Source organism: Danio aesculapii, chromosome 17 (genome assembly GCF_903798145.1).
Source record: "Danio aesculapii chromosome 17, fDanAes4.1, whole genome shotgun sequence".
NCBI classification, from domain to species: domain Eukaryota; kingdom Metazoa; phylum Chordata; class Actinopteri; order Cypriniformes; family Danionidae; genus Danio; species Danio aesculapii.
This window is the reverse complement of record NC_079451.1, coordinates 33,041,810-33,066,306: the sequence shown is the minus strand read 5'-3', so window position 1 is coordinate 33,066,306 and position 24,497 is coordinate 33,041,810. Positions and strand designations below refer to the sequence as shown.

The following is a 24,497-nucleotide window of genomic DNA, read 5'->3' as shown; positions in this document are numbered from 1 at the left end:
TGTCCCGCCTTCTTCAGTTACTGATTGGATCACAGACTGAGTCAGCGCCAAACAGGGTCACAGGGCGGAGCAGCTCCTCTGTGCACGCTTGAGTTGCAGCAGGCTGTTTGTGTACTTGGATAAATATGATAGAGTTTGAGGCAGGTAATTTGTAAACTTTCTTATATGAAGATGTAAAATGCTTTTTGCGTTGTTTAAAGATAGATACGAGAATATTTTATTAGTATTATTTTAAAAATGAACGCACTGTCGTGTGCGTACGTTTACTAACTGTACATTTGTCATGTTTATAAAGAGCACTAGTATAATTACTTCAAAGCACTATATTAAAAGCAAAAATAAATAAACAAACTCCATGTTAATTGACTAGATCTGTGCTACAGGTAATCTTCAATTAAAAGTTTGTGAGGGCTTGACAGACATGCACTGGCTCATTTTGTTTTTTATGAGAGCAGGGTTTCTGCAGGTTTCACCAAGTTAAATTGAAGACCTTGTTATACATTTTCAAGACCATTATAAATGAAAATTTACACTCATAAAGCGCTAAAGGCTAAGGAATGTTTAAAATGGCCCAAGTGGAAAAGATTTTTGTTTGCCCTATGATTTTATTATTATTATTTTTTTTTTAGAATTTAATACATTTAATAATACAATGTTAAATTAATAATAAAAAATATTTTTTTTAAATATATTTCTTAGCAAAGTATTTTTAATATTGTGTAAAAACAGGCAAGCTCTACTTGTATCCAAACACTTTTTTTTTTACAACGTAAACTATCTTTAAATAAAAAAAATGAACAAATGTAAAAGTTTTAAAAACTATAATAAACTAAATCTATGCACAACAATCTGTCTAGGTCAATGTCCTCAGCATTAAATACATGGAGCACTTTTAAACAAATGTTATTGTAAGGAAAATAATTAAACCATTATGATAAATAGTTAAAAACTACCTTAAAAGTTTAAAGTTTTATCAAGATTGTTGGTGATTTTTATGGATTTTGGCCAGATTGAGTAGCTGTACATGAACAAAGGAAAATTAAGACTTGTTTAAAAAAGATTTAAGACCTACAACATAATATTTAAGTAAATTTAAGACTTTTTAAGACCTAAAATTTAGATTTTGGGATTTAAGAATTTAAGACCCCACGGAAACCCTCTAAGAGAAATCAAATATAGTTTACTGTGGCAATAATATAGGTTATTTATAAACATCAAACATTTTTGTATACTTTTTGTATCTTTTTGCTTGTTTCGGTTTTGATCCATTTTCCCTTCAGAACTACCTTGATACATAGTAGCATAGATTTAATAAGATGCTGCAAACTATTCATCAAAGATTTTGGTCCATACTGACATGATTGCATCACACAATTCCTCAGATTTGCTAGCTTGATGTAAATCTCCTGTTGCACAACATCATGCATGATCTAAGGTTTATTTAGAGTTTTTTGAAGTCGTCATACAGTAATGTTCAATATACAAACTAGAGATGATTGCACCACCAGCAGCCTGAAGTGATTATATAAGACGGGATAGATCTTAGGGCTGGGAGATATAACAAAAATGTCATATCATGATATATATCACAATAAATTATTTTATTATTGACTACATGAAAAGCATTATTTATTTATTTGTTTTTTTTGACATTTTAAAGTATATACTTAATTATGTAGTACTCATTCATATATTTTTATTTTTCTCATTTTATGTTGAATATCTGGGCAAATGTTTGATTAAAAATGTAGAAATATAATAAATATTAATGGGAAAAAACTTTTAAAAAAAATTATTGCATGCCCAACATAAAATATCCATAAATAAAATGCTAAATGTAAACATTGCACTTTCAAGCTTGCAACTTTTTAACCATGCTGTTATTCAAGTTGCACATTCAAATTCACATCCAAATTATGAAAAACTATTATTGTATACAATGTAATTTGTGACACCACGAAATAAAGGATATAGCATATTATGAAACAATAGACTTTTTATTTTGTCAATACGATATACTGCATATTTTCATATTACACAGCCAAATGATCTATGCTCTTATGTTGTTAACAGTTAATTCTGACCCTACTATCAGTTGTTGGTAAAATCAAGAGTCATCATTCCACACACCAGACATTTTTAAAACCTTATATTGTCTGAATTTTGGTGAGACTGCATTTTGTAGGCCTAATTTGCTGGTTTAAGGTGGTTTAAGACAAGAATGCTACCAGTTTGCTTGTCTGCTGCTGTAGCTCATCTGCTTCAAGGTTTGACATGTTTTACATTAAAAGATGCTCTTCTGCACACCTTGGCTTTAATGAGTGGCTTTATGAGTCACTGTTGCATTCCTTTCATCTTCAGCCAGTCTGTCCTTTTCCTGTAGTATCAACAATGCATTTTTGTCATGTAACTGTTGCTTCCTGTAGATTTTCTGTTTTAAAACATTCACCGTAAACCTTAGAGATGGCTGTGCATGAAAATCCCGCTATCTGCTGATTTTTTTTCTTCTGAAATACCAATACTTCTTCACTACATCCCTGAAATCACATTTCTGTCCCATTCTGATGCTTGGTTTGTGCTGGATTGTCTTGACCATGTGCTTAAATGCTATCATGTGCTTGGCTGATTAGATATTTACATTAATAAACAATTGAAATGGTATCTAAGTGGCCAGTTAGTGTAATGAATGCAGCAATGTAGTACAAAGTAGCTGTAATAAGAACAAACATGATGCAAGAAACATTCTATGCATTGCTAAACTATGTACAGCAGCAGCAGTACTGAGAATAGAAATGAAAAATAGATGGGTTCTTGAATAAATGTATAAATACTGGTTTTAGAGAACACCCTTAAGGAAATGTGATTTCACCCAGTCTCAAAGTAAGATGGAATTATTTTAAAAGCATTCAGTGGCCTACTTTGCATATCAACTGCAGCATTTTGTGTGTTGTGGTACTTCAAGTGTGTAAGATAACCTCATTCAATGAAGCTAAATCTAAGGGGCATTTTACCCTCAAATTAAAATAGCCAATTTGCAGGCTAAACCGTAGTTTCTGTGCTCATGGTGGATTTGGATGAGTCCAGTTTGGAATGTTTTGTTTTTGTCATTGACAGCTATTACGTTTATACCATTTGCCATAGGAAACAAGTTGGCAACTAGAAGAAAAGTACTCATCTGCTTATTTGTCACATGGGTACATTGCAGAATCCTTCTTTCCCCAAGAAAGTGTCAAATCATTTTATTGGGTGAGCAGCCATCAATCTTATTGGGCCAGTGCCACCCTGGCCCTTATGTAGCCTTGTCATTGTTCCAAGAAGCATGTAAAATGCAATGAGAATAAGAATTGCTTACAAAATTATATGGCGTGCTTGTAAAAGTTTGACTTTTGGTTTAACTACTGCGTAATATTAACTAATTCCAAGTACTTACTAAATGTTTAAGGTTGGAATGTGGTTAGTTGCACGTAATTATGCATAATTTATTGTAATTTAAATAGGAAGTACATGAAATGTGTAAAAAAAAAAGACACTTAAAATAAAGTGTCACTTAATAATAGCAATAATAATAATAATAACAAATAATAATAATAATAATAATAATAATTATTATTATTATTCAAAGAACGTTAAAATAATAAAACAAAAACAAAAACGCCGAAAATAAAAGCACTCCCTCCTCTTTTGTATAGGCTCCAGGATTGGTTCAAGGTTGGATGCGCGTGCCCTTGTCGCTGGCGCGTGCCCCGTCCTTCAGCAGAAACCCTGCGCGCGATAACGCGTCAGCATCAAGCAAAGGATCTCTAATATTTCCAATGAATGATACATCTGATAGCTGACGAACTGCACAAGCTTGATCCACTCTTGGATCGCGGATCCATTCATCAGGGGGAGACGGGGTGCGTTTGAGGTAAAAGTGAAGAGAAGTGATGCTTTGTGATTTGTGTTGTGCATTTTATCGGTGATGCCAGGTTTCTGGGGACTCGAGCAGGGGCTGCAGTTCCGCCTGAGGAGCTGTCTGTGGTTCTGAAAGCATCGGGTGCCTCTGCAAGTCTGCATTTTGGGTTACGCGAAAATTAGCTTCATGCTCTCTTGTCTTTGTAGCGAGATAAGAAAACGAATCTCGCTTTGACAAACCATAAACCGTTCGCATGCATGACATACGGATGCAGCGCGAGGTGGAACAGTGTTTGCATTTAATTGGCTGTCCCACAGAGCCTACAAACCTGAGAAGTGTCTGATCTGTGATCCGCTGTCATTAGATTTGCAGCGTTTACTTAATAATCGTTTTCATTTTAACCTTGAGAGGAACATCCTCAAACAGCATCTGGCAAATGCTGCCAAATATAATTGCAGTCCAAACGATATTCGTGCATTTTTATTCCACTGAAACATGTTAATCATGGTTGCAATGGCAAAAGACACAGTCAGGTTGATATTATCACCAAGACGTTGTCAATTGATCCTAATCTCTGCAATGCTGTAGCAATTGCTGTACTGTAGCTTCATGCAAGTTTTGATGTTTTAATCAACCTGATGTGTCATTTATTTATTTTTAAATGTATATTATATTTTTCTCTCCACATCAGGTGTATATATCCATTGGAGTAGCTGTTTTTGCAGAGGTTTTGAACCATGGCGAAGAACAACAGCCTCCATCCGAACAGCAATGGAGAGACAGACGACTCACCAAACATGCTGGTGTACAGAAAGGTATGTTAACTCTGTATAATTATCAGGATTGCTGTTGGCTACTACATGGAAGTTACAGTCTTTCCTTCTGAACAGTTAACTCTCTATTAAAGACTGAGATGTACAGGTGTTTTGTGGATTACACCAAGTAAGGTTGTCAGATTTATTTTCGAATGTCGGTGTCTATGGATACAGATGTTGAGATCTTGGCTACAGAAAGCTATTAAACACATTAACCAGAAATAAAGAAGAATGTGTCTGCCACACATTGATCTTTTGCCATGACACTCCCCATAAGTGGCCATGAAGGGGAAAATTGTCACAGGGGGAAGCTAATAATAGCATATCAATTTAATGAAAGGCCATTTAAAGGGCCTACTGTATATAAAGACAATTCTGAAACCCTTGTCATTAATGACACTTATTGCTTGTGCTCGTATTCATGCGGATGTGAAGAGACTCAGTGGGATTCAGTCCCAAATAAGCAGTACCCACGGCAAGTATTTTCATATGTTGTTCTTTCATTGTAAGTATTAAAAAGGTGGGACTTCCTTTGAAAACCAGTGGTATACTGATGATGAGCATATGCTGTCCACAATGCTCAGAGGAACATTTATTTATAGGAATATGCTAATATGGGTTGTGTTCTCTCCTCTCATTAACAAAATAAACACAAGAAAAAGGACAGCGGTGAGAAAACACCAGTAAAGAAAGCATTCAATCCAAAAATGATGAATGTAATTGCAAAAACTGTGTGGCATCTTGTTTTAAAATGAGATTGCTAAATCTCATGTCAAATGTACAGAGAGATTTGTGATTTAAGTAGCCCTTTTAAAGTCTTCACAGCAATTTACATAACATGACGGCTTATACAAAAATGTAAAAGCAATAATTTAAATTTATACTAAATAAAAAGAAGTCTTGTAGTATGGCGTTCTTTAAAAAATCTCAACAATTACATTCGGTAGACATAGATATTAGATTTGATGATGGGTCACAGTTGTCTAATGTTGATGCATTTAGATCTTTGGCTTGATACGGAACTGTCCTTTAAACCCAATATTGATTTTATAATTAAAAAGTCATACCGATGTTGAGGTTCTCTTTATCGCTCTATTAATTGTTTTCCTTTCAAGTAGGAAAAAATAAATCTAATAATACCTCTGATATTAATTTAAAACCTTTAAATACTCTAGTCTTCAACTCTTTATGTAGGTTTGTTTTAAAAAATCTGTATAAAACCCTTCGTTGCATATTATATGAATCTCTTCGTTTGCTTCGACCTAAGTTCCGCAGACAATATCATTGGTATTTGTTTCTTTTTAAATGTGTTTGTTTTAGTTTCCCTTTTTATTTAAAGCATTTTTTAGGTTCCATTTACCTCCTCATATTCTCTTCGACATATGCAACAGAATTATCTTTTTGTTCCTATGATTACAACAGAAAGTGGCCATAGGAACTTCAATACAAAGCTTCTAAACAATCTTCTTCTTTTAAATCAGTTACGACATTTTGTCTTTTCAGGACTAATTTACCTTCTTTTTTGGAAACAATTAAAAAATTGTCTTGATATTGGTTCCAATTTAAATGTTTATTATTTATTAGTATATCAAATTGTACTTTTGATTATATGTTTTTGTTTGCTTAGGCTTTAGACTGTGGGAAGTGTTTCAGGTGACGTGTGCTGCTTGTTTGTTTGTTTGTTTGTTTTGAGAGCTGTATGTTTGTTATGATGTGACATACTCTTGTTTGATTTATGTACTTCTTAGGGACCCCCTCGAAAATGATATGGTTCGTCTCAAGGGCCTGTCCCATTTAATAAAATCAATTCAGTTTGGCTAAGAAATATGTAAAACAACAAATAGGTGTCACAAATTTGCTTATACAATTAAACCTTTGAAATCTACCTTCATTTTGCTGTTGATTTCATGCAGAACAGTGTGCTTTTATTGGGTTAAGCTGTGTAAATACTTATACACACTTTTTATTGGGAGGAGAGACAACTTTTTCCTATTCTTATAATGAGTTCCATCTTAGGTAATTGGCTCTAGACATAAACTCTGCAGAGGAGAGGTGGACTCTCAAACTTTTTTTAACATTTTGTCTTCTCCATCTTTCTGATGCTTGGTAATTTGCTCATCACTGTTTGAGTCGAAGTCATTTGTGTTGCTGATTGGGAACTAAAGTCTGTCATTGTGGCCGAGAGCTGCTAATATTACCGCTCGCCCTGTAGAGACTCAAAAAAGAAACATGAATTTTTCACGAAGCCATTATCACATAATTTAAAGACTTGTGTGGCAAATTACAGCTTCAATCATGGTCAGTTGTAGTGTCATTAATTTGGAGTCTGCTTAAATGTGCTGTGATGACACATCCGGTATCTGTGATGAATTCATCATTCTGCTTTTTATGCTGATTTTAGAAAGAGGCTGTGCATTGAACATTCATAATATATCGGTGATGCTTTTACTTAGAGATATACAGTATTGTATTTATCAGCACCATGATGATGCATTTGTTAAAGTCTCAGTAGCAACTGAGATTTAAATGTTTTTTTTATTTAGGATTACAGCTCAAGTAGTCTGTTTTAATAAGATTATTTTAAAACTCTAAAGCCCAATGTATTTGTTTTTTACAATAAGTGTGAACAAAGATCTACTTGCATGGTGATGAGGGAATGAATGATATTCACTACTCTACTGTAAATGAGTGCATAGGCATTTTTAGCAGTCATTGGAAAAAGATGCAGTGAATATGATTGTTTCTAGTGCGCATGCGACAAAACATACGTTTACTATGTAAGTGCACACAAGGCTATGTCTTCGTTCATTCTGATGCAATACTGTTTCATTTTAAAATGCTCTCCTCCCTCCACAATAGCAAATGTCAGAAAAATAAAATCACAATACTGTGCAGCCATAAATGTAATAAAAGATGACTGAGATGAAACGATAGACCAAAAATAATACATTTCTTGCACTGCTCCTCTGGCATGATAATAATGCGAGACAAGATGGCCAAAAAAAAAAAAAAAAACATATTTGCTTGTGCTTCGGCCAGATTGCATATGTTATGTGTCTCAATATTTTCTTTAATTTTATATTCAGTTTTACTTCTTTTATTTTTACTCAGCACCTAATGTTGTCTATTGAAACTGTTTATTTTAAAACAAATGTAACCATGTAGGCAACACATTACAAGCAAATAAATGAATCAAATGGTGTTCTAACAATGAATATAATCTGTTCATTCATTCGTTCATTTTCTTTTTGGCTTAGTCCCTTTATTAATCAGGGGTTGCCACAGCAGAATGAACCGCCAACTTCTCCACCATGTTTTGTGCAGCGGATGCCCTTAACCCATACCTGGGAAACACCCATACACTCTTATTATCACACAAACACCATGAACAATTTACTGTAGCTTATTCAGTTGACCTATAGCGCATGTCTTCACAAACCGGAGCACCCGGGGGAAACCTATGGGAACATTGGGAGAACATGCAAAATCCACAAAGAAACACCAACTGGCCTAGCCGAGGCTCGAACCAGCGACCTTCCTTGCTGTGAGGCGATCGTGCTACCCACTAGGCCACCACACCGCCCCATAATCTGTTCACCAAATATAATTTTTTATATTTTTTACAAGAGAGACCTGGCCAAGGTAAGAGCCATACAGTAAAACAATTTTAAAATACATAAACACCACATAACAGCATTTCATCAGTCATCTTAACAAAAATAATTGCATGCTTCCAATACCACAGTCAGTCTTTAAATTCACAGAAAGACACAGTTTTATTTAGTTTTAAGTTTTTTGCAAATTATTCCATACCCATAGGTGCACGATAAGAAAATGCAGTTTTATCCAGCTCTGTATAAAGTCGAGGTAAAATAAAAAGCAAAACTTGGAAGAGCGTAGCTGGTAATTCCTAGAGCTATTTAGTAATGCTGTGAAGGGAATAGCATTCAGCAGGGACATACTTGTATATGCAGGGACATACTTGTTTCACAAATGATTGTCAAAAGTTAAAATAATATAACACTGTATATTAACACAGTATCAGTGTGAACAGTAGGCAAAAATATGGAAAAAATAAGCATTTTCAAATGAATTGAGATTATGTATGGGGGCGGTATGACTAATTATCTATTTCATGGCATGAGTCATTTTATTTCATGGCAATGATATATTTCATGATATATTTATAAGTAGTTATTTATATATATATATATATATATATATATATATATATATATATATATATATATATTTAAGTAGTTATTTCAGAAAACCAACAAAAATGGTTGCATAAATAAGCTTAAATGCTTATTTTTCTATTTATTATATACTTATTTTGCTTTTATGAAGACTTGTTAAACATATTAGGGATGCACAATATTTGATTTTTGATTATATTTTTTAACTTCTTTTTAACTGAGCTGATGCCAATATCTTTTTAGTTTGTGTGTTTATTTTACAGTGTTTATTATAGGGTTTTTCCGTTAAGTGTTAGCTTCTTGAAAAAAATAACATCAGACTTGGGATTTTATGCCTCCAAGTGATCTTTGATCTTAGAACTAAAATTTTTAAGTGTTTATTAGTATAACACACCAACTAGGGCTGCACAATATTGGAAAAATCATATAATACAATTATCATATAATACATATATGTTAATCATATATATCGTAGAATACGTGATTCATTAGCTGCAAATGTGCAGAATTTGCCTCATTCATGTTTTCCGTGTTTGGAGTGAACCCAGCCGTATTGGCCAATCAGATAGGAGAAAACAACACACCATCTAATGCCATGAGGCTAAAACTCAGATTTTAGCGTCCAAACAACCACTCTGTACCGGAGTTTTGAAACGATTCAGACTCAAACTCAACTTTATTATCCCGTTATGGGAAACTAAAATTGCAGCAAGGTGCCATAAAACAGGTGAAGTTCCTTGTACACAGTGCCAAAATATTACCTCAAAACATACAATATATCATTTTTTAGATCCACCTCCCTCCCCGCTGGACTCATTTAATGACCTAATGGCCACCATTATAATAGATTTTCTAATTCTGTTTGTCCTGAAAATAGGAACTCTAAAACAACGTCCTGATGGCAGCAGCTGAAACACAGAGTACAGTGGGTGATCCAGGGTGCATAAGATACCCTGAGCTCTCTTTAAAATATAATAAATATTACCATTGATAGTAGCGGTAAATTCAGTAAATTACCATTGGACCAGTTTGGTTAAAACCGATAACAACTCTTAGATATTTATGTGTGTCAACAATTTCAACGTCCAAACCTTTAATAGTTGTTATGCTGGGGGTAGGAGAAGCCTTCCTGTAATCTATCACCATGTCTTTTGTTTTGTTTACATTCAATTGGAGAGAAAATCTATCACACTAGGAAGTACATTTTTCCACAACAGGACCATGCCCAAAATGCTGACCATGGAAGAGACTCACAATCACTGAATCATCAGCATATTTTATAATATGACAGTTCCCATACATACTCCAACAATCATTAGTATACGTGATGAACAGAAGAGGTGAGGGCAACAACCTTGAGGGGACCCAGTGGAACAATACTGAAAGTCAGAAAGAGCACTATTGACTCTGACACACTGCAGACGTCCTACTAAAAATCCAGAGTCCATCCACAAATATTAAGAGTGAAGTTAAAAAGAGAAATTAGTTTCTCAACCAACAAATGTGGCTTCTTAGTATTAAAAGTTTTTTTTCGTGTGGACAAACAGCAAATCTGCATAGAAAAAAGTGCGTTTTTGAAAATACCCATGTTCGTGTGGACAGGGCCTCATGCTCACTTATGAGAGTTAGCCATGCCCACTTACGTATTGTGGTATAAACATAATTAAAAAATCAATTACGGTTGACTATTTATTCCACGATAACATGTATACACAACCTAAATAAATATTTCGATATTTTGACAGAAACTGCCAGTTGATGTAGTTATGACATCTATCTGCAGGTGCTAACATGCCAACCAGCTAAACCTTGACTTAACCTAGTGACTTTGCAACCCAAACCTCAGTATAATAGTGACTCGCATTTCCTCTGTCCTGGATCAGCTTGCCTTGCTGTCTCTTCTGAGCATGTTCAATTTCACTCTGTTCCCTCAGGTGCGACTGAAATATGTTGTCAGAACATGACAGTCAGATATAGTTTGCAGAAAGTGAATCACTCATCTATCAGAGGCTCCGGCATCCTCCTGACTTTTTCTTCTTCCTTTTCTCAATTCATTTTTTTTCTCACCCTTCAGTTGATTTTCACATTTCCTTTATGCCGCTTCACTCCTATTAGGTGTGCTGTGCTGTGGAGGTGCTCTGCAGTCAGAGATACCGTGGCTCTTCCCTTCACATCACAACACATTAACTCTCCCAATTCACAACTAATAACTACTGGCCAGCTGCTTATCAAAAGCTTTTCTAACTGATCTCAAAGAGCTAAATAGGTTTATGAAGGAGCTTAGGAAGAGCAGACCACTTTTCCTGAAAATCATCACAACCAAAAGTGATGAATGAAGATGATAAAATGTCAATATACAAATTAAAACAGGCTGTTCTTCTGGGATTTTTATGCCCAATCATCTCTAGAGTTTACAGAGAATGGTCTGAAAAAGAGAAAATATTCAGACAGATATTCAATATTCGACAGTTCTGTGGGTGCAAATGCCTTGTTGATGCCAGAGGAGAATGGCCAGACGAGTTTGAGCTTATAGAAAGGCGACAGTAACTCAAATAAGCCACACATTACAACCGAGTTATGCAGAAGAGCATCTCTGAACGCACAACACATCCAACCTTGAGGCAGATGGGCTACAGCATCAGAAGACCACACCGGGTGTCACTCCTGTCAGCTAATAACAGGAAACTGTGGCTACAGTTCGCACAGGCTCACCAAAATTGGACAATAGAAGATTGGAAAAACGTTTCCTGGTCTGATGAGTTTCAATTTCTGCTGCGACATTTGGATGGTAGGGGCAGAATTTGCTGTTAACAACATGGAAGCATGGATCCATCCAGCCTTGTAATAACATTTCAGGCTGGTGGTGGTAATGTAATGGGATATTTTCTTGGCACTTTTTGGGCCCATTAGTACCAATTGAGCATTGTGTCAATGCCACAGCCTACCTGAGTATTGTTGCTGACCGTGTCCATCCATTTATGACCTTAGTGTACCCATCTTCGGATGGCTAATTCCAACAGGATAATGCGCCATGTCATAAAGCGCGAATCATCCCACACTGGTTTGTAGAAAATGACAATGACTTCACTGTACTCAAATGGCCTCCACAGTCACCAGAGCTCAATCCAATAGAGCACCTTTGGGATGTGGTGGAAATGGAGATTCACATCATGGATGTGCAGCTGACAACTGCATGATCATGAAAATCATGTCAATATGGACCAAAATCTCTGAGCAATATTTCCAGTACCTTGTTGAATCTATGCCATGAAGGAATAAGGCAGTTCTGAAGGCAAAATGGGGTCCAACCCATTACTAGTATGGTGTACCTGATAATGTGACCGGTGAGTGTATTTACAGTTTATATATAATATAATTTTTTTTATTATTATTATGTCTCAAGTAATATTTAATGGAGCAAGACATGTTCACATTATTTCTGATAATATTTTTTCTTCTATCAAAAGTCTTATTTGTTTTATTTTGGCTGGAAAAAAAATCAGTTTTTTAAAACCATTTAAAGTCAATATTAATATCCCCCTTAAGCAATATTGTTTTGCACTTTAAGCTGAATCCTACTCCTTGAAAAATTTTTAGTTAAATATAACGTATTGTCATCATGGCAAAGACGAAATAAATAAATTATTAGAAATTAGTTATTAACAACTATTATGTTTAGAAATGTGTTGAAAAAAAATATCTCTGTTAAACTGAAATTGGGGAAAAATATAAAAGAAAAAAAAAGATTTTGCTGTGTGTGTGTGAGATGTACAGTATTTGCTTATTATTTATTTATCTATCTATCAGTAATGGTCCATTTTTTTTGTGTGTGTGATTTTATATATATATATATATATATATATATATATATATATATATATATATATATATATATATATATACAGAAACAATTAAAACAATAGTAAATAAATGCATACATAAAAATTGTGACGTGATTATGAATATGATATGGTATAAGTGTTTTCACAGAAGTGATGCATACATTTGTTCCAATTCAGTATGAACAGATGGAACTTCCAGGCTTGGGTGCCTACCCATAAGTCTGCATTACCAAAGAAAACTGAGACAAATAATGACAATTTGGTGTAAATTTGGCTTGTAAATGTTAAATCATCAAGTGCACCCTGTGTGAAAAGAGTGGGCACTTGTAATCATGGTAAAAAATCAGCTGCTGTTGGATACAAGCGGGTAAACCAAAACTCTATGACTTTTAAATCTACTTGATTAGTTTCTTGGATGATGGTAAATTCTCATGAGTCATCTACATTTGGTCTGAAGTGTGTAGCATATTATCTGGCAAGATGCCTGTAAAGTGGCTTTAAATAAGTTATTCAGATCACATTTTAAATATGAATACCATTAAAATAGTTTGCAGTGCAATGCACAGCATGAGCCATCAGTAGTAAATGTCACTGGACTTAAAACCGAGTCTTTGGGGGGCTTCTCTCTAAACCTGTAATACTTTACAATTTATATGTAAATTGATGAAAGAATTAGCACTGCAAACTTGAGGGAAGAAACATTGACACTCTCTAATTTATGTACTTAGACTTAAAGTTTTGCTGTCGCACATCTCCAAACATCTCTTTGCTAACATCCAACATGATGGCTTAATGAAATAAAGATCCTACTGTGTAGATGATGGCTGTTTTACCTCCCTTGGTGTTTTGTAGTATAGATCTGTACAGTCTTGAGCTCTACTGCTTGGATCTTACTGTGCTTAAGACAGGCAGGTTGTGAAAGAGACAGATATAAAACCTGAGAGGGGGAAGACCGAATACTAAATCAGGAAATGTACCTCGAGTCTGTTACATGGGTCCAGAGGTGTTGAAGAATTAGATGAGTCACATATCCCTGATGTACTGCCTTCAGCTTCTTAACCACACGCTTCTACAGGCAAAGCTGCTGTTTTCATTGTGTACTGCCTGCATGTACTGCTAAAGTGTGGCTGTGGAAACGGAATAACGCTGGCTTTGTTGACCAACAGTTTGTGGAGATTGCAAAAAACGGAAAGTAGACATTGGACAAATACCACCCCATCCCTATCCACCCCAACACCTGAAAAATTACATTAGGTCATAGTTTCCCATATTATTTTTGTTTATGAATATTTACATGTATATTCAAGGCTTGACATTAACTTTTTTAATCACCAGCCACTGTGGCTAGTAGTTTCCCATTGTTACTAGCCACTCTGCATTTTCCCTAGCCACAATTTTGTTGTTGGGAAGATATATTTCTATATCCATAAAGATGACTTTGACATGCTAAAATTACTTAATTTAGTTAATTTTTACTTAATTTTGTGTAATGTTCACTTGCCTCCTCATTCATTTGACTTTTTTGTGAGCATGAGCAAATTGGTTGTGCTTTCATGGTGTTGCATTGCTATACGTTTTTAATTTCACATGACTTTTCAAAACTTAACATAAGGGATTTAGCAATTTTTTCTCTGGCCACACCAAAAATAAATAAACAAAGAACTAATTACTTTAGCTGCAAATTTAAAACAGTTTTTTTAACAGTTAGTTGTGCTGCTTCTTGATGAACTACAATTTAAAATTATTTTCAACCAGCCAAAGTGGCTAGTAGGAGCGGTTGTCTAACCTGCCACAGCTAAAATCTACCCGCATTTGGCGGGTTGGAAGGTGTAAATGTAAAGCCTTGTGTACATTCGTTTATTTTCACTTAAAATCTTGTAAAAATTATTTCTGGGGGCGGCACGGTGGCTCAGTGTTTAGCACTGTCGCCTCAGAGCAAGACGGTCCCTGGTTCGAGTCCAGTTGGCATTTCTGTGTGGAGTTTGCATGTTCTTCCTGTGTTCGCGGGGGTTCCTCCAGGTGCTCAGGTTTCCCCCACAGTCCAAATGCATGCGCTATAGGTGAATTGGGTAACCAAAAAAGTGTGTGTGTGAATGCAAGAGTGTATGGGTGTTCCTATTAGTGGTTTGTGGCTGGAAAGGCATCTACTGCATAAAACATATGGAATAGTTGGCAGTTCATTCCGCTGTGGCGACTCCTGATAAATAAGCAGCTAAGCCAAAAGAAAATGAATAAATGAATGAATGAATAAATATTATTTCTTGGTGTACACACTGCTGGTCAAAATGTAGGTTCAGAATTTTTTTAATGAAATGATACAGCAAGAATACATTAAAATTCATGAGATGTGGCCGTGAACACTTTCCTGGTGTTATAACGCAGCTTTGGTTCAGCTGTTCTTTTAAAGTTGCTATTCATCAAAGATTCAAAGAAATAAAAAATCTATCATGGCGTCCTTGGCAATGACATTTTAGTATCTCTTACTTCATTTAGTAGTGTTTATAGTTTTAATGAGTTTTACATTTATAATTGTTTCTGTTTTCCTTTTAAATTTGGTAAAATTTTTAGTAATACTGAAATTACCTTGGACAGTAGCTGAAATAAAATTTTTACAAATATAAGTGTATTTTCAGTGTGTGGACGTGTGTTTTTTCATGTTTATTAAATTAATTTTTAAAAATGTTAGTTACTGTAAATTTAAAACCAATGGCTGAAAACCTTAAACAAATCTTACCAACCCCAGCACTATTGCTTTTAAATTGATTTCTGTTAAAGTAACCTAAATAATTTAATTCAGTTACATAATAATGTTACATAATGTATTATTTTTGATGAAACAATGACAACAAAAGTTAAACAAATGACAGAAAAAACAATCAAGAAGGTACAGTTTATCTCACATATGCAAAGAGGGCTTACAGGTGCACATGTACATACATGGGAGTTAAGTGGGTCTAGAAAATTAATAGAATGGACCCTTTTCACAAGCCTGTTATGACGGATTTAATGGTCATCAGCATCTCAAATCCTTGAGAGTTTTTAATATTTCGATTAAAAACAAAAAACATTGAAACTGTATGTATTCATGTATGTATTATGTCATCTTTGCTTCAAATGACAAAAAAACGAATTACTGCTTGTGCGAGGCGTTTCTAATGCAGCGTCTATGGGGCTGAGAGTAAAAGTGAGGTTATTCTCTCCTTTGGCTCCCGTCATCAGTCTCACACAATTGTGTTCCTTTTTTTCTGAATATCTTTATAGCATCATTGTGGAGTTTTTCTTATTATTATTTCAGCAAATAGGATTGTTAAAAAATTATTAGTTGTATTCTCCTGTTCACTGCGCTCTAAGTTTTCCCAACTATGACGACTTCCGCTACTGAGAAACCCGGAAATGTGAAAAAGGTCTATATTGAAGTATTAATAGTAAGTGTAAAACAATTCTTAAACAAATTCTCACGTCAGGATAGAAGCAATATCAAAATCAACATATGACAGGAAACGTTCCCAAATTTGATGAAAAACTCCCCTTTTATCATGTACAATACAGGTCAGATAATCTAACAAGTTCTGTGCCACATCCTATCTGAGGGAGCCTTATTTGAGATCCATTGTAAAAGTATACATTTTCTTGCATTAAAAATAAGAAAATTGAAAAGCTTAATTTTGTACTTATCAGATCTTACAGCAAGGGACATTTCTAACAGATAAGATGCTGGATCTGGAACCACAGAAACACCCAAAACTTTACTCACTTCTTCAGAAACCTCCAACCAGAACCTCTGTATTTTGTTACAAAACCACAGTGGGTAAGGTTACCTATTTCTGTCTTGCATTTGGGACAGTTACATAATATTTTGAATTGAATAAAATAGATAAATTAGTTGTTATGTTAATGTTTTTAAAGCAAGATTGACTATTACGTTTTATCACACAAGACACATTAACATTTTTCTCCTTTTTTATTTTATTTGACATATTACTCATTAGCAGTGACATTTCTAAAATCACAACATTCATATTGTCTAAAATGCTCAAGGAACATGCAATGTCTGAAGTACAGAGCCTATTCAGAATTGTGCGAGCATACAATAGCTGTCAGCATTGCTTTAAACAACTAAATTAGCAATTTTTTCTTCATTTTTCAAGGACAGAACTGCTGACAAGCCCCCCTCGCAACTGAAATACATAGAGTCTCAGACCCAGGCAAATGCATAGGGTCGTAAATGTAAATACAAACGCATGTATACATCCTACAGAGCTCCTACGGCTCTTGAGCTTTTGTTTATAGCTCGAGGGCAGCATAAATTTCTTGCGTTTAAAAGAATCTCCGCAAATGCGGTTCTCTCCTGAAAGAGCTTTCAAATTTCCAGCCACCACACTGTGTTGGAAATGCTCAGTCACACAAACTGCTGCTGGTGCATCTAAAAAATCTCTTTTCGCTGATGGAGACACCAATCTGTTCCAACATGACCATCTCCACTTCTGCCTGCTTCTCATGCATAATTCATATCCAGACCAGCATGGCTATTTTTTTTTTTTTCATCACCCTACGCTGAGTGACTACAGTATCTCGGCCAAACGCTGCACAGAAACAGCTCCATTTTTTTTTTCTCAGTAGGCTTGACTCAATCGAGTGTTGAATGGCTTGTCTTTTCTAATCCTCTCTTCTTGATTTGAGGAATGCACATCCTTCATTGGTGGTCCGTGACCCTGAGTGGATTGCCATCGGTGCTAGACTATTATATGACTCATCTGAACGCTCTTCTGTCTTCCGGCTGTTACGTCACTGAGGTTTCCAGAGCGGGAACATATGTGCTGATGGCAAGGGGTTTTAGTGGGGAATGAAGAATTGCCTCTTGGATACATTTTTAGATTTAGAAGCATGTTGGGTGACTGGCACATTAGCAGAGGAGCCATTTTATGTGATTAGCACACTTAATGTCTGATGCTCTTTTGATTGCTTTATGGATTTGCTGATGCTTTTTGTAATGTGTATGTGTTTGTTTGAAGCACTTATGAGGTTCATTTCTGCACCCAGGTATTAGCTGTGTGTTCATGCGTTGTTTTAATGCATTATTTATGCATTTATGTCTAGGTTTAATCATGCAGCAGATGCTTTTAATACAAAGCAACATATAAATGTTGGCAATAGAAGTAATTAAAGCAATGAAAGAACAGTATGTAAAGACTAAGTACTATTGCAGGAAACCGCGCACTTGCACTTGTCACTTCAGGTCAGAATAACAACACATTTGAAAAAGAGTGCTGTATAACAGCAGTGAGGAGATTGTAAATAAAAAAGGATGGAAAGATTTTTGGTTTCTTTTCTTGGGCATCCCAGCCACTAGCACCCCATCGGATAACAACACATTTGAAAAAGAGTGCTGTATAACAGCAGTGAGGAGATTGTAAATAAAAAAGGATGGAAAGATTTTTGGTTCCTTTTCTTGGGCATCCCAGCCACTAGCACCCCATCTGAAAGATTTTTTTTAACATGGGGTAATGTAGTCATTCAACTTCACAATTTGTAATGTTGTGAAAAGTATTTGAATAATGATGGCTGGTTCCTTTACTTGAAAGCTCAGATATTGACACCTTACAGATGTTGATCTACCTTTACTATTGCACACACTTTGTAACATTTTATTTATTAAATTTAAGAGTCTTAAATGATATGTTTATTTTATTATAAAGATCAGATATTTTGTGTACATATTTTAGTTTTTGACTAATATTAATACTGTTTGCCTTAGTAATGTTGGTAAATTAAAATAAATAATAAAAAAATCCTAATATTTCCTAAAGGATTGTTAAAAAATATTTATTAATTATCAATTCCAAATGATATGAAACATAATATTGTGATAATTTCATTTTGAATATCGCCCACATTTCACTTCATATACACAAAATATTTTTGCTGCTTGTTCAAACTTATTTGAAATGAGCTGAATCTACACAATTCTTAAGTTTTTGGGATAACTTAATTGTTTTATGTTCAATCCACTTAAATTTGTAAAAACAAATAAGTTAACTTAATTGATTTGTGATGAATGAATTTGGGTGGAACCCAGCGTTTTTTACAGTGTACATTTCAACATTGCGTTTATAAGTGTACAAAAAATCCAAAGAAAATACAAAAAAATTCAACATTGCATTCATAAGTGTTCAAAGTAATCTAAAACAAGAAATGATACATCTTTGAATTATTTTTGTGTTTTATTGTGACAGATGCTTATAGTATTGCATACAGTGGTCTCGGTGGGTCATCAAGCTGATAAATCATACAACAGCTGACTGGTCAATTAGCAAGTGTGAGCGTTTTAATATTATTAGCAGTGTTGCTTTAAAAAGAGATGCAATTCCGAGCATTTTGCCAAATGCAGTGAATCACAGACGACAGTTAACTCTCTGTGAGAAGATGCGTCTTCAGTTTAATTGAATTAACTTTAAAGGCCTGCCACTACAGCCATTACAGCACCACTTTTCCAATAAGTCCACCACCTTCAATAAATTTTAAGACAATTACTGTCACCTTCAAATTGTTTGCTGGGAGCAATGTCGTATAATCCATCTCAGGTTTTCTTGACAGCCATGTTGTGAAAATAACAACAACATAGATTCACCCTTTACACAGCGTTGCCTGTATATTTGTCAGTTATCCCATCGAGCGCCTGAGTGTTCTGGGATTTACTCTGAGCTGTTTTTATTTGTTAGGCTATTTATACATTCTATTATCTTGCAGTCAGGCATTGACTAGTGTTTGAAATGTTTGGGCTGTTTGTATTTTATTTCACTTAATTTTATTTTATTACTTTTTTTATTTAATTTAATTTAATTTTGCTTTGTTTTTTTCACTTTATTTTAGTTTATTTTCCTTATATTTTATTTTATTTTTCTTTACATTATATTATTCTACTTATATTTTTATTTTATTTGACTTGCATTTTATTTTATTTTATTTTACTTTATTTTATTTTATTTTACTTTATTTTATTTTACTTTATTTTATTTAACTTACATTTTTATTTTATTTTATTTGACTTACATTTTTGTTTTATTTTATTTTTCTTTATTTTCTTTTACTTTATTTTCTTTTACTTGCATTTTTATTTTATTTTACTAACATTTTATTTTATTATTTTTTGCTTTGTTTTATTTTACTTTATTTTATTTGACTTACATTTTTATTTTATTTTTCTTTACTTTATTTTACTTTATATTATTTCACTTATATTTTTATTTTATTTTATTTAACTTTTTTATTATTTTATTTTACTTACATTTTATTTATTATTTTTGTTTTCTTTATTTTATTTGACATTATTTTACTTTATTTTATTTTACTTACATTTTTATTTTAGTTGACTTTATTTTTTATTTTATTTAATTTTTCTTTATTTAATTTTCTTTAGTTTTATTTTACTTTATTTTATTTTGCTTACAATTTTATTTTATTTTACTTTATTTTCATTCATTCATTTATTCATTTATTCGTTTTCTTTTTGGCTTGGTCGCACTATTTATCAGGGGTCGCCACAGCGGAATGAAGCGCCAACTTATCCAGCATATGTTTTACGCAGCGTATGCTCTTCCAGCTGCAACCCATCACTGGAAAACACTTATTTTATTTTATTTTATTTCATTTCATTTCATTTCATTTCATTTCATTTCATTTCATTTCATTTCATTTCATTTCATTTCATTTCATTTCATTTCATTTCATTTCATTTTATTTTATTTTATTTTATTTTATTTCTCCGACTAGCTGTCCTGTAGTGTAAGGTTGGCATAGCAGGTTGGATTAACTCCCTCTGGGACTATAGATGTATTGTGGAACTAACAGAGGAGTAAAGCAAGTGGTAAGAGCGTCATTAAATAGGAAAATTTGCAACTGGAGACAAAAAATCGTTGGATGGCAGCCATTTGCTCTGAAGTAAAAATGTCTGTCATAAATTAGCAGCTTATGCGTTTCTTGTGGATTTAGTGCTTAAATCACATTTTACATATGGCTTTAATTAATTCAGTAGGTAGGTTGTGGCTGTATTAATGCATTAAATGAATGCTTGTATATCTTGGGAATTAGGGAAGCAAGCAACTTGGCTTAATTTACCCATGCATATATTGAAAAGTATGATAATGGCATTAATAAAGATTTTCAGTTTTGTGTTTTTCTTAATTAATTCACAGCTTGTGTTTGCAAATTGTATTAATCTACTTCAGCTAAACTATATGTGAACCCTTAATACATTTGATCACACCACTTTGTAATGAATTATCTGCAAGGAATGTGAAATTTTATGTTATAGTATACAGTATAAGCCTTTTACTGGTACGTGACTACAGCATTTGTCAATTGATCTGGTGGGTGAATATTTTAATGTGAAGTAAATTTAAAATAAATTTGAAAGAAACCACAGTGTTTGCAGATAATGGCTAAATGTTTTTGTGCAACACACACTGTATTTAACATCTATGTATGTATACAATCAATGCTAGGTGTGGGGGAAGGGGGATTGCCTCCCTAGAATTTTTTTCTTCCCTCCTCAAAGAAAATTTCCAATCAGCAGTAAACAATTATGGCCCTTTCCACTGAGTGGTACGGTACGGTATGATTCGGTATGCTTTTATGGCTGTTTCCACTGTCAAAAGGTACCAAAAAGTGAATCGTACCATACAACTTTTTGGGTACCCTTTTGAAAGACATTACAACTTAATAATATTTACATGTAATAACGAGACATGGTCGACCCGATCAAATCTTGTCATCGGTTCGATAAACAGCCACAAAGCCAAGAAGAAGAGCAGAATCTACCCTGTGCACCGTAGTTGTTTACAAGGCTGTCTAAAGCGTGAGCGGTTTACCTTTCTAACGTGCACGAGATATTTTTAAATAACAAACTTCTTGAGCAATTGAAATGCTTCTGACATCCAATCCTTTCAGAAACAGACAAACCCGAGAGTGATGTATGAAAAAACAAAGGAGAAGCCAGAAAAACAAAGAAGCAAATGATTTTTTCAGCAACCTAAAACATGAACAAATTGCCATGTTTAACTATTATCATCACCTTTTGGACTATTATGAACTCGGAATGACAGAATTACTTTCTAACAGAGGTTAAATGTGCTGCTGAACATTGAAGATACGTATGAAAGGTTTGCACTGACTGTGGGCTATATTGCGTGTTGTTTTTAAACCCAAATAAGGACTAAATGTATGCTGTGTGTAGTTTCTCTGTAATTGGTAACATATCGGAGACTGTAAGGGGCTGTATGTGTTCATAAATGAACATTTATACACAAGTATTTATGTGTATAAAGCATCGGTTTTGTGAGAAGTGCTTCTCATATAATATGTGAAGGACCTGTACAGCTTTACTTTGACATTTCCTCGAGCGAGAATGATGTTGACTGAAACTTTCTGTCGTACACCATTGGAACCCTTTTGGCAGTGGAATTCAAGCCTGATTAAGGTGACCCGTATTGACCCGTACCATACTGTACTTTACCTCTCAGTGGAAACAGGCCATTAATACTTGCTTATTATCAATTAAATCAAGAGCGGTCACTAACTCATACAAACAATTAAAGAAATACTTTAGAAAATGAGAATAAAGGGAGATTCTTTATGGATCTGATCTCTCTCTGGATTCTTTGAACCTCATCAGACATTAAAGAAGATTTAGATATGTTATTTTCGCAAATTGAGGTTGCAAAAAGCATTTTGTTTCATTTATTTTATTTCATTGAAATTTTAGTTTTGTAAATTTTTTTACGAAAGATAAACAATACAGATTTATTGTTACAACTTTCGGCGCTCATTTATCAAGGTTGGCAATTATAAATTGTTAGTGGCTTATTTAAAGGGCATTCATAAATGTGCTATAATTGTTTTCACAGATTTGTCTCATTTAAAAACAGAGGACAAAATGGCAAATCTAAACCCTAATCCTAACCATAACTATAAAAATATTACCCTTAATTACCCTACAACCACGATTTTTGGTTGCCCTTCCAGGCATCCAAGTGTAGTACCAGGTCTGTTTACTACAGATGTCCTTATGGATAAACATGCCTTGCTATTAATCGTCATGAGAGCATGTATGGATCTCCAATATGTGTTTGTTTGTATTGAATTGTTTTGGGTTGTTTGTATTGAATGCTAATAAGGGTCATGGATGTCTGTAAGTGTCCTAATAGTGTTGTCAGCTGACTACATAAACGATCCGTGTCATATTGACAAGAGTGTCAGACAGCTTGAAGACTTAAATATCCGTACATGCTTTTTAACAGAGAGACAATCAGATGGGCATGTCAGTCAATTAAGTCCCGTCTGTTGATATTGCCCTCAGGGGGCAAAGAGACGTTTGTTTATTTGACCAGATTTATGGCAGCTTGATCCAAATGAAAATCATTAAACCCTCTAAAGTTAGGGCAAAGCTGTCGCCTGTGGTAGAATTTAAAAAAAAGTTAGAATGTGTTTGCAAAAATCTTTACATGTGTATTGAGGGCCCGAGCACCGAAACAGTGCGTAGGCCCTATTTGAATTGCTCAGTTTCTTCTTCTTCTTTTTCTTCTTCTTCTTCTTCTTCTTCGGATTCTTCGACAGATTCTTTGACAGATTCTTAGAATTCTTCTTCTTCGAATTTTTCTTCTCCGGAATGAAACGCGATATTGAGGGTCTGAACGGAACTTTGCACACGCCCCAGAAGTGGTGAAAATGTGTTCAAAATCTGTTATATGTTATAGATTTCGGAAGTGGGCGTGACAAAATGACTTGACAGCGCCACCTATGCACATTTGACGGACTAGCCCCCGAGCTACGAAATTGGCACACACGTCAAACATGCCAAAACTTACAAAAAAGTCTCTTGGAGCGAAATCTCAAACCCAACAGGAAGTCGGATATTTTTAACTTCCTGCACCATTTCCAGGCAATGTATTTTAACAAACTCCTCCTAGGGATTTTATCCGATCAACACCAAAATTGGGTTTTGTCATCTAAAGGCCTTGGCGATGTTAAATTGCAAAGATCTAGAGATTTCATCAAAGGGCGTGTCCGTGGCAGCCTCGCAAACTTTGATGATTCGCCACGAAACAGGAAGTTGTTATAACTCACACATGCATTGTCCGATCTGCCTGAAAATTCACACGTTTGATAACAGACCGGACCTGAACACGATTACATGTCAATATACAGTTATAGTTATAGCGCCACCTGCTGGCAACAGGAAAGTACTTATAACTGCCAAACAATGTCCGATCTGCCTGAAAATTCACAGGTTCGATGAGATTCCTCTCCTGAAGACATCTACATGCCAGTATTGAGTAAGAGTCATAGTGCCACCTGCTGAAAAAAGGAAGTTTGGCCTAAATTGGTGATTTCTGTTTTTTTTAAGATGTATCAGCTTTAATTATTATTGTCTGCTGTTCTCTGTCATCCGGAGGCCACCGGACGGCAGTGAGCCCGGCTGCGAGGTCCCTTTCACCGCTGCTTGCAGCTTTAATTCATATTGTCTTTGTATGTCCAAACTAGGTAAAGTTGGTGTAAATAGATATTTCAGAGGCTAGAATCTAAGCCCCTGTTTGCACTTTATTTTAGTCAAACCCAGCTACAGTAATTGACTACCAAGTAACAGTTACAGTACTAATAAATGTCAAGTAATCAGTATTTTTGATTTGCAACATACCAAGCATCAACTTTTAGTTTGTGTGTTTATATCTACCTACACTACCTGACGAAA

The 24,497-nt window shown here is 34.5% G+C and overlaps 1 protein-coding gene across 2 annotated transcripts in view; it reads left to right on the top strand.

The window, feature by feature from the left end:
• Positions 1-3,698: 3,698 nt before the first annotated feature.
• rgs7a (regulator of G protein signaling 7a) overlaps positions 3,699-24,497 on the top strand; it is a 94,141-nt gene continuing 73,342 nt past the window's right edge. For both annotated transcript variants that reach the window (XM_056477399.1, XM_056477400.1), the window contains exons 1-2: positions 3,699-3,907; positions 4,587-4,710. In XM_056477399.1, the coding sequence (XP_056333374.1) occupies positions 4,633-4,710 (78 nt within the window). In that variant the 5' untranslated portion in view covers positions 3,699-3,907; positions 4,587-4,632. The remainder of the gene's footprint in view (positions 3,908-4,586; positions 4,711-24,497) is intronic.